We start from the raw sequence: 15,659 nt of genomic DNA, 5'->3' as shown, positions 1-15,659 counted from the left end.
CAAATAGGCCCCTAAATCTGATTTTAATGAACAAAAAATTAAATATAACAACACAATTCTTATGCAGAATGACTGTATTTTTGTTCTGAGTTGTCAGTTTGATGAATTATTTGTGATTTTAGTTCAAAAATCTTTGATTAAAATCAGATTTAGAGGTCTATTTAAACTATTTTAGAAAATAAAAAGTCAAAAAAGTAATTTTTTAAAATACAGAGTCCAAACAAATAATGAGCCAAATCACATTGTCTAAAAAAAAAAAAAAAAAAAGAGCATAAACCCTACTTATAAAGACTTAAAAGGAAATTAGTATTTGTGATCCACCAATTGAGGAAATTAGGTTACTACCAGTTTAAGCTATTTGTTTTATAGACTTTATTGAATGCATCTATATAAAATCTAAATCTTAGCATCGTTGGTTGTGACAAGTTTGGCCTTTTTGTGATTCTATACATGTACTGATTACTTTCCATCAAATTAAAATTTAAAATTTGACTAGTTAACGTAATGATTATATTTTTTTTATTATTATTTTAGCCATTTTCATTCTTTATCTTTCTAAATCAATAAAATACAAAAATACAAAAAAAAACTTATGTATAATGTGCACATATTTTTTACACTAAAAAATTATACTTTTTTTTTTCATTTTTTTTATCTTATTTTTATTATTTTAGCATTATTTTTATAAATTTGTATTAAATGTTATATTTTTTATTTTATTATTTTATATTATCAATAATAAAATATAAAAAAATAATTACTTTTTGTATATTTCCAATAAATATTAAATTAGTATTAATGAAATATTAAATTTTACAATAAATTTTATAATTGTGCATTAGAGCATAATATTAAAAATATTATTTAATATATAATATATTAATTTGTTGTGTTAAATATATAACACACTATTTACATCTCCTATTAGAGATGTTCTTATGTGGCAATTTTTTTTAGAGTAATAATAAGTGCACACACTTTTATATTAAAAAATTATACACACTTGTGTGATAATTTTTTTAAACTAATCATATTTAATTTATATAGATCCCACTAATTAAAATGATTTGGCTGTGTAATATTCGGGTGTAATAAAAGATAGTGTAGAATTTCAGTTGGGAGTGATCAACCACTTTATGTAGCATGAATGACATAAAAATAATTTTAATTAGTGACGACAAATTTTATGAACCAATCAAATTAATTTGCATTAATATCACTCTATCTTATAACACAATAACGTGTAACATTGATATTCTAACTATATTATTTATAGTGATATGCGAAGAACAATTTGTTTCTTCTTTTTCTCTTTTACCTCTAAAAAGAAAAAACAGAAGGGTCCACTTATATTTTCTTAACAAATAGAAGGGACCATTTCTTTAGGAAAAAATGACTTTCAATTTGTACATTGTTATTCTAATTTTTTTTTCTCTCAATATCATAGTCGTTGATTAAATTAAATTAAATTTTTAGAACAAAAACATGTTGCATGAGTAATCGAAATTGTTTGTTTGTTTACATTTTTAGATTATAATTTTTTTGTCGATCATTAAACTTCGATCAAACAGACAAGGACGGAATATACATTATCACACCTATTATATAGGTAAAGAACATTTATGACCTTTTTTTTCTCTCTCTATTTAATTAGGCAGAAACACTCAATTTTTCTTGACCACAAAGTCTGTTTTTTTGGGTCTAGTCTAGAGGTTGGATCTTTTGTGGTAGAGCTTAAATTTCTCACCTGTCACCTCAGTGGTAATTAATGTCATATTATATACATTTGTACATGTAGGCTGGTTAAGATATGTGGTGGTGGTGACTCACCTATTGACAATAATACCCTCCTTCTCTCTCTCTCTCTCTCTATATATATATATATATATATATATATATAGACAGAGGAGAATTTTCGAATTTTAGTTCTGGTGGACTCTTTGTGTTCCCGACCCGTAAACAGTTTTTGCAGCGATTTTTTTTATGACTGTGTATACTGTAATTATTTAGAGCATCCTGCAAATTTTCAGAAAATTCTGAATAGTTTACAGTATCGAAAACTAAGTTCAAACATGTTGCACGTGTGACTAATTTTTTTTATGCGTGTGGAAATCAACATGTTTGAACGTAGTTTTTGGTACTGTAAACTATTCGGAATTTTCTGAAAGTTTGAAGGATGCTCTAAACAACTACAATATACATGGTCATAAAAAAAAATCGCGCCGAAAACTGTTCACGGATCGAGAAACATTGAGAGCCCTACCGGTAGGGCTTAAAGTGAAGCTCCTGTGGGGCTTTCAGTGTTCTCGACCCATGAATAATTTTTAACACAATTTTTTATGACCGTGTATATTGTAGCTATTTAGAGCATTCTGCAAATTTTCAGAAAATTTCGAATAGTTTACAGTACCAAAAACTAAGTTCAAACATGTTGTTGCACGCTTGACTAATTTTTTTTATGCGCGTGGAAATCAACATGTTTGAACCTAGTTTTCGATACTGTAAACCATTTGGAATTTTCTGAAAATTTGCAGGATGCTCTAAATAGCTACAATACACACAATCATAAAAAAAATTGCGCCGAAAATTGTTCACAGGTCAAGAAACACTGAGACCCCCACCGGTAGGCTTAAGTAAAACCCTATAGAAGAATTGTCCTATATATATATATATCTTCTATATAATAAGTATGTAGATAAGGAAATTTTTGGTTTTAATAGTTTTTTATTTTTTTAATGTTAACTATAACGGAATATTCTTATATTTAACAGAATATTCTTATATTTACCGGTAGTTTGTAAACATTTAAACTTAAATAAATAAAAATAAGATATTTTAAAGATATTTTACAATAATAATTAGTTAAAAATAATAAATAATTAAACAAATTAAAATATGATATTTGTGAGATAGTTTACAATGATAATTATTTAAAAATAATAAATAATTAAACAAATTAAAATATGATATTTTTGAGATATTTTACAATAATAATTATTTAAAAATAATAAAATAATACGTTTTATAACTTAAATAAAATTTAATTAAACTTAAAGTCACTTATTATAATAGTATCATATTAAACATATAATATAATCGACTGTCAATTAGCAACAAATTGCTTTTAAAAAACTAGCAAGAAACATAAATTTAAAATTCACCTATAATATTTAATATTACATTAAACATATAATATATAATATTTTGTTGTTACTCCCAAATTCAAAAACTAGAACAAACATAAAATTAAACAAAAATAGATAAATTATTTAAGTAGAATAGAATATTTAATTGAAATTTATATGACATTAATATAAATTTAATAAAAATAATTAATAAATTCTATAAATAAAACTAAGCAAACGTGCATGCACGTTGTTTGTATCTAGTATATAAATAAATAAGACTTCTCAATAGTTATTACTCAGTACTAACAATTATGATGATGTGGCAACATAGTGATTTCGTATAGCAAATCACAACAGGTAAATATTTTTTTGTACATTAATTTTGAATTTTCATATATAATGCTTAAATAAGATTTTTTTAATTCTTTAATTTAATAAATATGTGACCGCCATGTAATAATTATGTAGCATTTCCAAAAAAATTAAAAAAAATCAAAATTTATTTTAGAAATATTAATTAACAACTATAAATATAGATCATTGATCTTAACTTAATAGTTAATATTAAAGTAATCATCTATGGGTAGTAATCATGAATAGTGTCCATATATATATATATATATATCTTCAATATAAAAAGTGTGTAGATAATAGAAATTATTGATTTTAACAATTTTTTATTTTTTTACATTAACTTTAACAGAATATTCTTATATTTAACAATAGATTATAAACATGACTTAAATTTAAATAATATTAAATAAATAAATAATTAAACAAAATTAAAATAGGATATTTTTGAGATATTTTACAATGATAATTATTTAAAAATAATAAAACCATACATTTTATAACTTAAATAAAATTTAATTAAACATAATATTATATTAAATATATAATATATAGTCTTTTGTTGTCACTGTCCAATTAAAAAACTAGAACAAACATAAACTTAAACAAAAACAAATAAATGAATTAAAATACAAGATATTTTATGATAATTTAAATAATTAAATCATATTTATTTAAAAATAATATAGACATATATCATTTTTTTTATCTTATAAATTTGTGTGATAGTTTGTTTTTTATCAAGTGATTGGAGCTTTTTTTCTTCATCAAATTTACCAAAGGACATTGCGAGATATATTAGAAACTAAAAATAGTTGATGCATATATACTACTGTCTACACTATGACATTTTCTATTCTTATTTTATTTCTATTATTAATTTCTTTTTAAATATTATTGTATTTTATATATATGTCATGTAGCCATGTAAATATATATTTATGTCAACGTTGTGTTTAGATGTCATATATGTAGAGATTATTGATATAAATATTTATATATACTATAGAACTATAATTCATTTTATTATATATATTTTTTTAAAAACAGTAAACCGATTTTTATTAAAATTATAAACAATGTTTACAACTTTAAAACTAAGCAAACGTGCATTGCACGTTGCTTCTACCTAGTATATATATATATATATATATATATGGAAATTATGATAGAGGGGCTATTTTGGTATTAGAAATAATTATAATTAATTTTTTAACTAGTCGTTTAGATCTTGTTGAAATGGGTATACGAACTGATTTAACTCCTAAACAAAAAGGTAAACGTACATATTTACCTCCTGCTTGTTTCACGTTGTCTAGAGAAGAGAAAAATGTTGTATGTAAATCAATTGCAGAGATGAAAATGCCTGATGGCTATTCATCCAACATTCAAAACTTGGTATCCATGGGAGATTTGAAGCTAATGGGTATGAAATCACATGATTGTCATATGTTAATGCAACAATTACTTCTGATTGCTATTCAGTCAGTCTTACCGAAAAAAGTTTGAGATTGTTTGACGAATGTTTGCATATTCTTCAATCATTTATGCGGAAAAGAATTAGAAATAAAAAAATTGGATGCATTGCATTGTAAGATAGTGAAAACTCTATGCAACCTTGAAATGTTTTTTTCCGCCATCCTTCTTTGACATTATGATACATTTAATGGTTCATCTAGTAAGGGAAGCCAAGTTGTGTGGACCAGTTTGGGCGAGATGGATATATCAATTTGAAAGAAATATGAAGGTGTTGAAAAGTTATGTGCGTAATCATTATCGTCCTGAAGCTAGTATGGTTGAATGTTATATATCGGAAGAGGCAATATAACTTTGCACAGAATACATGAGTGGGGTTGAGGTAATCTGAATCAGCAAACCATGAGATAACTTAGATGAAGTTAATAAAGGACTATGAGGGAACGAAACAGTGATCACCGTATCTAGGGTAAAATTAGATCTAGCTTAATTAGTTGTGATGCAAAATAATCATGAGATTCAATCATATATAATGTAAGTAGATAATATATTTCAATCATATATATTAGAGTAGTGATTTTCTTTTTGTTGTTTAAAGTTTTTTGTACTTTTTTTATGTTTTAGTGATCACATGGAGTTATTCCAGTCGATGATTCCAAACAAGGTTAAAAATAAACATAAATGAGTTATAGATGAGCATAATAAAATGTTTTGCCGGTGGCTGAATAATACAATTTTGACGAAGTTGGGAGAACAAAATCATGGAGTGTCGACTGAGTTGAAGCGCATATCTCTTGGAGCAAGCATTGATGTAATAAATCATCAAGCTTACATTGTCAGAAGATAACGATTTCATACTAAGTCAAGAGATGATGTTCGACTGGTTCAAAATAGTGGAGTAAGTATAGATGCAGAAGCTATACATTTTTCTAGTGCAAAAGATAATAACCAAATTTCAGGCACAATGACATACTACAAGATTATTGAAGAAATATGGGAGCTAGATTATTCATCATTTCTTATTCCTCTTCTTAAATGTTCTTGGGTAGACAACAATATTGGAGTTAAAACTGACGAACTTGGATTCACTCTGGTTGATTTAAGTAAGAAGGGAAGCAAGAACAATCCTTTTATCATGGCTGCCCAAGCAAAACAAGTGTTTTATATAACTGGTCCAGTTAATGATAAATGGTCAATCGTTTTATCAGTTCCCGAGAGGAAGTTCTCAAAAAAATAAGATGACGATGAAAATTATGATTTATATAATGACTGTTTCATTGTTGGACAACCGATACATGAACACGTTGAGAATATTCAATGATAATGATAGCGATACCGATACCGATGATTGTGATTATCTTAGAAACGACATCGAAGAAGAAATATGGGTCGATTGTGAATCGACCAAAAAGAAAATAAAAAAAAAAGAAGAAAACATGTTTAGTAAGTTATATAATACTTGTGTTCATTTATTTGTATAATTCATAAATACTTGTGATTATTTATTTGTGTAATTCATTAATACTTGTGATTATTTATTTGTATAATGCTTTAACACTTGTGATTATTTATTTGTGTAATGCATTAATTTAATATAATACTAATTGATTTGTGTGTTACAGATGGCAGATAAAAGAGATGACAATGAGAAACATCAGGGTCGTGGTAAAACAAGAATGAGTTACATGACCCAACAAAAAGCCAAAGGAATCAAGAAAGATCTTGAATGGAACGATTTGGGACAACCAATAGGTGATGTGTATAAAAATATGATATCATATCTTGGATCTAGAATACGAGCCACGATTTCTGTCAACTCAGGTGATTGGAGGAATGTCCCACAAGATCTAAAAGACAGTCTATTGGAGGATATCATTGTAAAAAATTATCATTATGATATTTATTTATTTCTGTGTGATATTAAAATTTAATAGCTACTTTTCTTGATTATATTCTCAGGGTGGTCACAACATTCCTCAAACCTTCAAACATGAGATTTTGAAAAAACCTAGTCATATAATGAGGGATTTTAAAAGTGAACTCACTACTGAGTACATCAAACCTTTGGCTGAAATAGGTATAATGGAAGAACTCAAATTTCCCCCGAAGAAGTATAGTGATATACTTGACGAAAGAGAATGGTTAAAATTTGTATCTAGCCATCTAAGTCCAGAGTTTCAAAAAGTGCACCAAGAACAAAAAGCACATGCATTACAAATGAAGTCAAGGCATCGAACATCTCATAGAGGAATGACTAATATACGAGAAGATTTGGTAAGTATAATTGATATTAAAGTTTAAATAATGGTTGATATTATCGCAACATATAACTATAATTATCTTGTACGTTGTAGAAAAAAGAATGAAATATTCAAAATTGGAGAGGTATCATGTTTGGCTTAGATCGCGTGAAAAAAATAAAGTTCTCGTGACAGAGTTGGACTGGAAGATTGCCAATAAGAGAGTAAGTTTTCTACGGTTTTATAATTAACATATTGATTTTATTTATATATAAACTAATTTGACCAAACAATATCTTGAGTAGGAGGAGGTCAAAGAAAAATTGAGTTGTGGCGAAATTACAGCTCAGGGTCGAGATGACATATTGACTCAAGCATTAGGGACACCGGAACACCCAAGTCATGTTCGAGCTGGCGGGTATGATACTTTATAATAGTTATTTTCTTGTAAGAATTATTTAGCTTGATTTATTGATTGACATGGTTGATTATTTTGTAGGTTCACTGTGACCGTGTCCAAAATGTTTGGAAAAAACCAAAAAATGACTGCAAAAAAGGAGATTGCTCGGTTAAAAGCTAAGATTGAAGAGCTAAAAAGATATAAATCTACAACAGAAGAGGAATTAGCTCAAAATGAGGAATACAATGAGGAAAACGATGAGTGTGGATACTATGATGAATGACAATTTGAGAATCCAAATGATGAAGGACAATATTATGAGAATCCAAATGATGAGTGGCAATGCTATGAGAATCCAAATAATGAAGTTTATCGACCTGCCTCCAACGCATATGATCATTTTCATCAAACTGAAGACTATCCTTTTGATGAAGATGATCGATCATCAATTTATAAGTCCCCGCCACCGCCGAGCTATGAAGTGCAATTGTGTTATGATAATATTGACAATGTAGTGACTAAGGGTGTAATCATTGTACCAAACATGGGTAGTCAAATTACCATCCATGGAATTGTACTTGATGATTCAGTTGCGAGGGTTTCACTATAGATGTCTTACAAGAAGAAGTTGATATCCCTATTCCCTTTGGTAACATACGATATGTTGGGGACGCACGAGACACATTCTTGCTTTGGCCAAAAAATTTAATCGTGACTTGTCAAGTATAAAATTATTTGCACAGACATTTAAATTTTATTTTTACATGGGTACACTATATTGATATGTTAAATGATATTATGTAGGGTCCATCGACATCTAAACACAAATTCTTATCACCAAGCCCACATTTATCATCAGCTGGATCTCATGTAGTCGTCCCCGCTGAAATAGCTCAATCAGAACCCTCAAATTGGTTAATTGATGACCAATGGGACAAAATTGATCCTAGTCTAAAATTTATGGTGAAGGATTACTATTCCATTAAAGGAATATATGGGGTTGTACAAGTTTCCGTTGACCCAGAGTTTATAGGAGATCGCGAGACTATCTTCATCACTTCAGAAGATGTTTATCAAGCAGTCTTCATGGATAATATTGGATCCTCAACTATGCTGTTTGGTATGAGGTATATGTATCAATTTAAATTGAACTCAATCTGTTATGTCATAACAAACTATTAGAGGAGTTTCAATATATTAGATATTCATCCGTATTGAAGTAGGTTATGAGATGAAATTGTGTGCTGCAGAGATAACAGAAGGTTGAGAACATGTGTGTCATAGTAAAGTAGGTTCTACGAATTCTGTGTGCTGCGGTGGCTTATGATTGAGAATATGTATGTTGTTTGTTGTATGTTTTGTTTGAATTGAATTTATAGGTATTAATAATTTTGGATATGCTATAGAAATAGAGGAAACTCTGCCCAATTTTTTTGATGATATTAATTGAAAATGATATTAATTTATTAATTGAAAATGTAATATGATGATTGTATTCTACAGATGCATTTAGGAAAGCACGCATCCAAATTCACGACAACTATACAAATTTTTTGACACCGAACATCTTTCTATTGGCACTGATGAAAGTAAAAATTATGTGGTGGATCTTATAGCCAAATGAATGATGACTATGGATAGACGAGGCCTAATATATTTCATTCCTTGGATTGTTGAGTAAGAACGAACTACTTAAATATTATCACTACTATGGTCAGATTTTACTCTTATAATAATTATAATTTAGTATTGTTTTAGTCGACATTGGATGTTGGTGCTCGTGATGATGCAGTGGGTGACCATAATTTTGGACCCTTTGAAAAATTATAAATCTCCACCAATAATTAAGGAGGTTATGGAAAAGTAAGTTTTTCAATTTTAAGGTATGCATTGTTAATTTTTCAGAGTTGAGAGTAAAAAATGTATTTAATTAATTTTAATTTTTGTAGAGCATACGCACAATGTTCGGAAAATGAATATATTGACACATTTACAAAATTGCTGAGAGGTTCTTGTCCAAAACAGTCTGAAAGTCACGAATGTGGTTATTATGTACTAAGATACATTTATGATCTTGTAAATGCACAGAATTTGGCAGAAGTTATCAAGAAGAAAGTATGTTATATTTTATACTATTTTTTGCTTAAGAAAAACTAGATATAGTATTTAATTATCTAATTTATATTAACTTTTTAATTTTGCAGTGGTTGGACAAAAATGAATACAATGTCAAAGACGATCTACTACCACTACAAAGCGATTGGTTAGCAAGAGTAATGTCATTTATTTATGAAGTCTAATTTTTCATATGTATGTAACTTGCTAACTTATTGACTTTTATGTTAAATGATATTTGTATGTTCTTATTATGTGTATACAAACTACTTATATGATATGTGAATATATATAATAATATGTTATCTTTTAATTAGATAATAATTTATGTATTTTATATTATTATATAAAATTTGGGTATATAAACGGAATTGAAAATATAATAATATTATAGTATATAATAATAATTAATAAAATTAGGTAGTATAAACGGAATAGAAAATATATATAAAGAAGCATGTCCAAAAATTAAAAAAAAAACAAATGATTTCTTCGCAGTTTGTTTATTAATTTTCTCTGTGGTCTCAAACACTATGGTTCTTGATGCTCCCAAAAATCGCAATGTATTAAGGAAAAAAAACCGCAGAGAAAAGTTTTTTTATACTAGTGTTATTACTACAATAATCGTTATGTCAAAAAGAGAGACGACTGTACTAATTGAAGCAAAAGTGATATTCCTACACTAAAATCTCCTTATATATATATATATATATCTTCTATATAATAAGTGTGAAGATAACGAAAATTCTTGGTTTTAACGGTTATTTATTTTTTTTAACGTTAACTTTAACGGAATATTCTTATATTTAACGGTAGTTTATAAATACTTAAATTTAAATAAAGTAAAATAAATAATTAAAAAAAAAATAAAATAAGATATTTTTGAGATATTTTACAATGATAATTATTTAAAAATAATAAATAATTAAACAAATTAAAATATGATATTTTTGAGATATTTTACAATAATAATTATTTAAAAATAATAAAATCATACGTTTTATAACTTAAATAACATTTAATTAAACTTAAACGCACTTATTAGAATAATATCATATTAAACATATAATATAATCTACTGTGAATTATCAACAAGTTTTTTTTTAAAAATTACTAGCAAGAAACTTAAATTTAAAATCAACGTATAATATTTAATATTAAATTAAACATATAATATATAATATCTTGTTGTCACTTCCAAATTCAAAAACTAGAATAATCATAAACTTAAACAAAAATAAATAAATTATTTAATTAAAATAATATATTTATTTGAAATTTATATGACATTAATATAAATTCTATAAATAAAACTAAGCAAACGTGCATATTGCACGTAGCTTATATCTAGTATATATATATATATATATGGCCTTGGATTATATTCCGTTCACGGAACGGTTCAGTTAGAAAATAGTCAAAGGGGGCCCCAATTTGTACTACTATTGGACTGATATTATAACACTATTTCTGATAAAAAGTGAGGCTAAATAGTGTAGTTTTTCCCATCGCACAGTTAATGCAACTGTGCAAGCCACCAGAGATAACCGGTTTTATAATATTTAATGTGAATAGTTACATGTTGGGGGTGGTTTTCTGGTAATTGTACTTCTTGAACTTTTGGTCTTTTGGTAATTTGTAGCTTCATAACATATTTGTTGTTTTTTTACATTGACTGTACATTTAGTACATTGTTCTTACTATTTTGCACATTGTTTATGATTTCGCAACACATACTGTTTAACACAGGTAGATGAGCCAGTCGGAGTCCATGAGCACGGCCCAAACGAAAATGGTCTATTACAGTGAAATAAACTTTAAAATTGAGATTTTTTTTATTAGGCCCAAAGTTATGAATGGGGCACCTAAGATAAATTTTTGTAATGAAGATGTTTTATTTTATATATCTTCCCCTTTTGTTATGTTACCAGCAGACAAAGTAATGATCAATTAATATATCAGAAGACGTAATATTGAATATTGTAGTGAAAAGTTAGTAAAACAATGAGGACTGCTAAAATCAAAACTAATTAACACTTTTTTCTTATCTTAATTAATGATAAAGATAACAATATTATTAGTTTACTTAATAGAATAATATTGGTAAATTTGTAATAGTAATAAACAAGTTTGGTGAGTTGCATTAACAATGATTTTTTTTTGTTTTTTTATCCTAATTAATTACCTAATTCATATTAATATTATGCTTTAAACATGGTTTGAATGATTTTATGCCTATTTGGTGAGAAGCATATATACTTTAAGCAATCAATTAAAAAAGCTAACGAAGTTACTTACTATTAAAATCTCGTAAGTATAGATAGTAGGCTCGAATCTACACGATATGATTAAGGAAGTGTAATTATTTCATATTTTGTAATCCTTCATTTTAATTGTGAAGATGACTATTTTTACTAATTTACTCTTTAATGTACAATTAATGAAATTTCAATAATAGTGATACGCATGGTATATAATGAAGAGAAAGAGAAGAAACGATTACAGTCAATTTGTTATCTAATTTTATCAATTAGAGTGAAGCGTCACTAAAAAAGGAACGTATATTTAGGATTGGTCATTTGATTATCATTAATCTACCTTTCTAAAACATTACAAATATGATTGAACTGCCATAATCAATAATTTTTTACCATGGAAAGAAATCTACTATTTAGCTACAATTTGAATTCACTTACATTAATGCAATTGTTATACTAATTCAGCCACCTAAACCATTACAAAACACTTTAATTGTTAAGTAGGACAGAAAGCCTACGAAAATAGACACTTAGTTAATTTGCACTATCATTCTGTAATAAAGTTCGATGGTCATCTAGATTCGTCGAATTTAGCCGAATGCTAAGCTCTCTTACTTGGTGAGGGTTGTTGACTGTGAGGAAGCGGTAGATCGGCCAGCTGAGGGCATGTTCTTCGATTTTGGTCTGCAGAATAACAGTTTGAACACTTCCTTTTAGTTTTAACAGCTCCATCCGACATATCTATCGTAACATTGTCCCTATTGTTTCTTGCATAGGTGGATCCTTTAGTTCTACAAGGTGTTGGGTCCCTGGTAATGTTTTCATTTTCTTGATAGGTTTGATATCGTCCCGAGTCGTTGTCACCGATGTTTGATTCCAATGGAACTGCATCCTTGAACATTGCAGTTAGTGTTGCCACTTCTTGTTTCTCTTTGGTGTAAGATTGCTCAGACTTGGTAGCGTAATAGCTCAACAAGTTTGTATCCAAAGCGAGGGATGCCTGCCTAGCCATTTCAAATAACTGTTGCTTTTCTGTGGAGTGTTGCTTTAGTTCGAGGGGGAGGTCTGCTTTTGCATTCTTACTCCACCGTTTCAGCAGGAGAGACTGTGGTACTATCTTCATATGACAGTATTTCATTACGGCCCAAATATGTCTACACGGATAGCCGTCTGTCTCAAAAAGCAAGCAGTGACAGGTGAATGTCTCATCTTGTGGGTGGTAATGAACGTTGTACACTCTATCCTCGTGTTGGAACTTTGACAAACTGTAGGAGAATGATTCACCGTTGTCTTCACAATTGTTGACAAAGTACGCATGTTCCGCTTTGATTTGATCAGCCACTTTATAGTACATATTTCTAGTGTATAATTTGGCACACTGCTCATGGTACGTCTTAAGAGCATTTTTGGGACCTGGTATTGGAGGACTACTGTGTCGACTATTGTAATCATCTTCTCTCTCGACGTGCCTCAACTTTGTCATAGCAACGTTAATCGAGGTAACGAATTCATGGACTCACATCTTTGGTTGGTCCGCATTCCGGCGACAAATTTCCCTCTTAGGTATGTCTCTGCCCATGAACGACGGCTGTGATAAGTGTTGGTGCACCATTGGCTAGAATGGAGGTCAAAATTGTGTATTAATTCCCCCATTTTTGCATGAATTCCTCTATTGTGTAATAGTTGTACATGACATCTTGAAATCCTTGTAAGAATCGGGGGTCTTTTGAAATTTTTAAAGCGTTGGTACATAGGTGCCACGCACACAACCGATGAGTTGCATTTGGGAAGTACTTCAAGACAACATTTTTGATAGCTCCATCTCCATCTGTCACCACAACCTTTGGTGTTACATGATTGTGGCATTCAATAAATTTGTCAAGCAACCAAAAGTAAGTTTGCTCATCCTCGGAGTTAAGCAGTGCCATTCCAAATATGTAGGTCTTGAAATGATGATTGACGCCCAAAATAATTGTCAGGGGTTTATTATATTTGTTTGTCATATATGTTGTGTCAAATCCAATAACCTCATCGAATGCGACGAAATCCCGTCGAGAATATCCGTCCACCCAGAATAGGTTCTCCAATCTGTTGTCCACGACACATTGATATTGAATGAAGAAATTTGGATCCCTCTTTGACAGACAATCCAAATATCCTAAAGCACCATCTAAATCTGTACATCTTTTCTCTTTTCTTTTGACATGGGCGATCTTGTTGTAAACGTCTCGTAGCTGGCAAGGCATCCTTTCGTACCCACCAGACTGCATTGCCAAGTGGGAGATGATGTGTAAAGTTCTTATCCCAACTTGGTTCATTGACCTCACTTGAGCAACTAGGGTTTCTGACACAGAACGATTTGATCTCAGAAATCGCAACTCATCTAATGATGCCTTGTCATGGTTGTGCAGAGGTTGGAATTCCTTGCAAATCCACGGACCCTCATCGCCCATCATTATGACTCAAAAACTAGCTTGGCAACCAGTCCTAGTAATAGATGTTTTTCGTTTGCTCCCACCGGCCTTGTCAATTTCCATGTGTTTGCGGAAACCTTCTTTTGAACATACCCATTTTCTCATGGTGATGTTCCCATTTTTTTTTTTCCGTACATGTGCTTTGCGGACGCTGAAGCCTACCCACAAAGAGTATGTGTAACAAAAATCCTCCCACTCTTCAAGGGACTCCAAGACCTTTCCCTGGACATCCTCCGTCTCAATATCATTTGCGAGTTTCTCAATCCCCAAAGATTGTAGTATATTTTCCCAATTTGATGTTTCTTGCAAACTTCCTACCTCGTCCATATTTAAGTTAAATCTGGGAAAGAAAAACCAAGTTTTAGGCAATATATTATGAATAGAGTTATTGTATGTTTTTCATAGCCCATTATACATACAATTTGACCTGTAAACTCAGTCGATATTGGTGAAAAGCTTGATATTGCAAAGGTGTGTAAAAACATGGCACAAATGTGAAACTGGATTTTCAAAATAGAAGAAAATTCCTATTATTATAATTTTTCCTTATTTGGTTCCCATAGAAAATGGGAGACATACCCAAATTAAAGGAAATGTGAACGTAAATAATAAAGGCCAATGCATTTTCAAGTGTAAGATTTATTTGGGCCTTCCATTGATATTGAGGAGATTAAACAATAGGCCTAGTAAAATGAGCTAGTCAATATATTGGAAGAATTTCTAATGATGAGGGAATGTGGGCATTAATAGACTTAACACAAGTTTCCTTTGAAAATAAAATAAAAATTAAATTAATAATAAAACGATTTTTTTAACTAAATTAAAATTTGACATCTAAACTAGGTGATTGTTTATGACAACCTTGAAAGTTACATATGTGCATGTGTACAAACTTTGAGTCATGAAATTGCTGTTTAAAAATATGGTCAGTTTCTATTACTTTAATTATAGCCCCTATTTGGTTCCCACATAAAATAGGAGACATACTCAAATTAAAATAGTGTCAACATAAATTTAGTTTGATTGAGGAGAATAAAATAAAGATTATGCTCACCATGTTCAAGGAGATTCGTGCACTGAAACTTTTGAAGGTGAACTTGGCATATCCTCCAGATTTTGTTATATTCTATTCAATTGTGACCACAAAATGTGTTGTTGGTTAAATTTTAAAGTTGGGGGATACAGGTTTTTATCCAAGCAAGTTATTAGGTAGACAT

At 29.2% G+C, this 15,659-nt stretch overlaps 2 protein-coding genes across 2 annotated transcripts; both read right to left on the bottom strand.

Annotated features, from left to right (window-relative positions):
• Positions 1 to 12,569: 12,569 nt before the first annotated feature.
• Positions 12,570 to 13,451, bottom strand: LOC133784916 (protein FAR1-RELATED SEQUENCE 9-like). Its single transcript, XM_062224183.1, has one exon. It carries the CDS (start codon positions 13,449 to 13,451, stop codon positions 12,570 to 12,572), a length of 882 nt encoding a protein of 293 aa, XP_062080167.1.
• A 157-nt stretch (positions 13,452 to 13,608) lies between these two features.
• LOC133784915 (protein FAR1-RELATED SEQUENCE 5-like) lies at positions 13,609 to 14,421 on the bottom strand. Its single transcript, XM_062224182.1, has one exon. It carries the CDS (start codon positions 14,419 to 14,421, stop codon positions 13,609 to 13,611), a length of 813 nt encoding a protein of 270 aa, XP_062080166.1.
• Positions 14,422 to 15,659: the final 1,238 nt, after the last annotated feature.

This window comes from Humulus lupulus, chromosome 6 (assembly GCF_963169125.1).
Source record: "Humulus lupulus chromosome 6, drHumLupu1.1, whole genome shotgun sequence".
In the NCBI taxonomy this organism is placed as follows: Eukaryota; Viridiplantae; Streptophyta; class Magnoliopsida; order Rosales; family Cannabaceae; genus Humulus; species Humulus lupulus.
This window is presented reverse-complemented; position numbering and strand designations above follow the sequence as displayed.

What these genes read in the sequence shown, in the direction of transcription:
- LOC133784916 (XM_062224183.1), bottom strand. Translation starts at nt 13,451, where the DNA reads ATGACAAAGTTGAGGCACGTCGAGAGAGAAGATGATTACAATAGTCGA.
- LOC133784915 (XM_062224182.1), bottom strand. Translation starts at nt 14,421, where the DNA reads ATGGGCGATGAGGGTCCGTGGATTTGCAAGGAATTCCAACCTCTGCAC.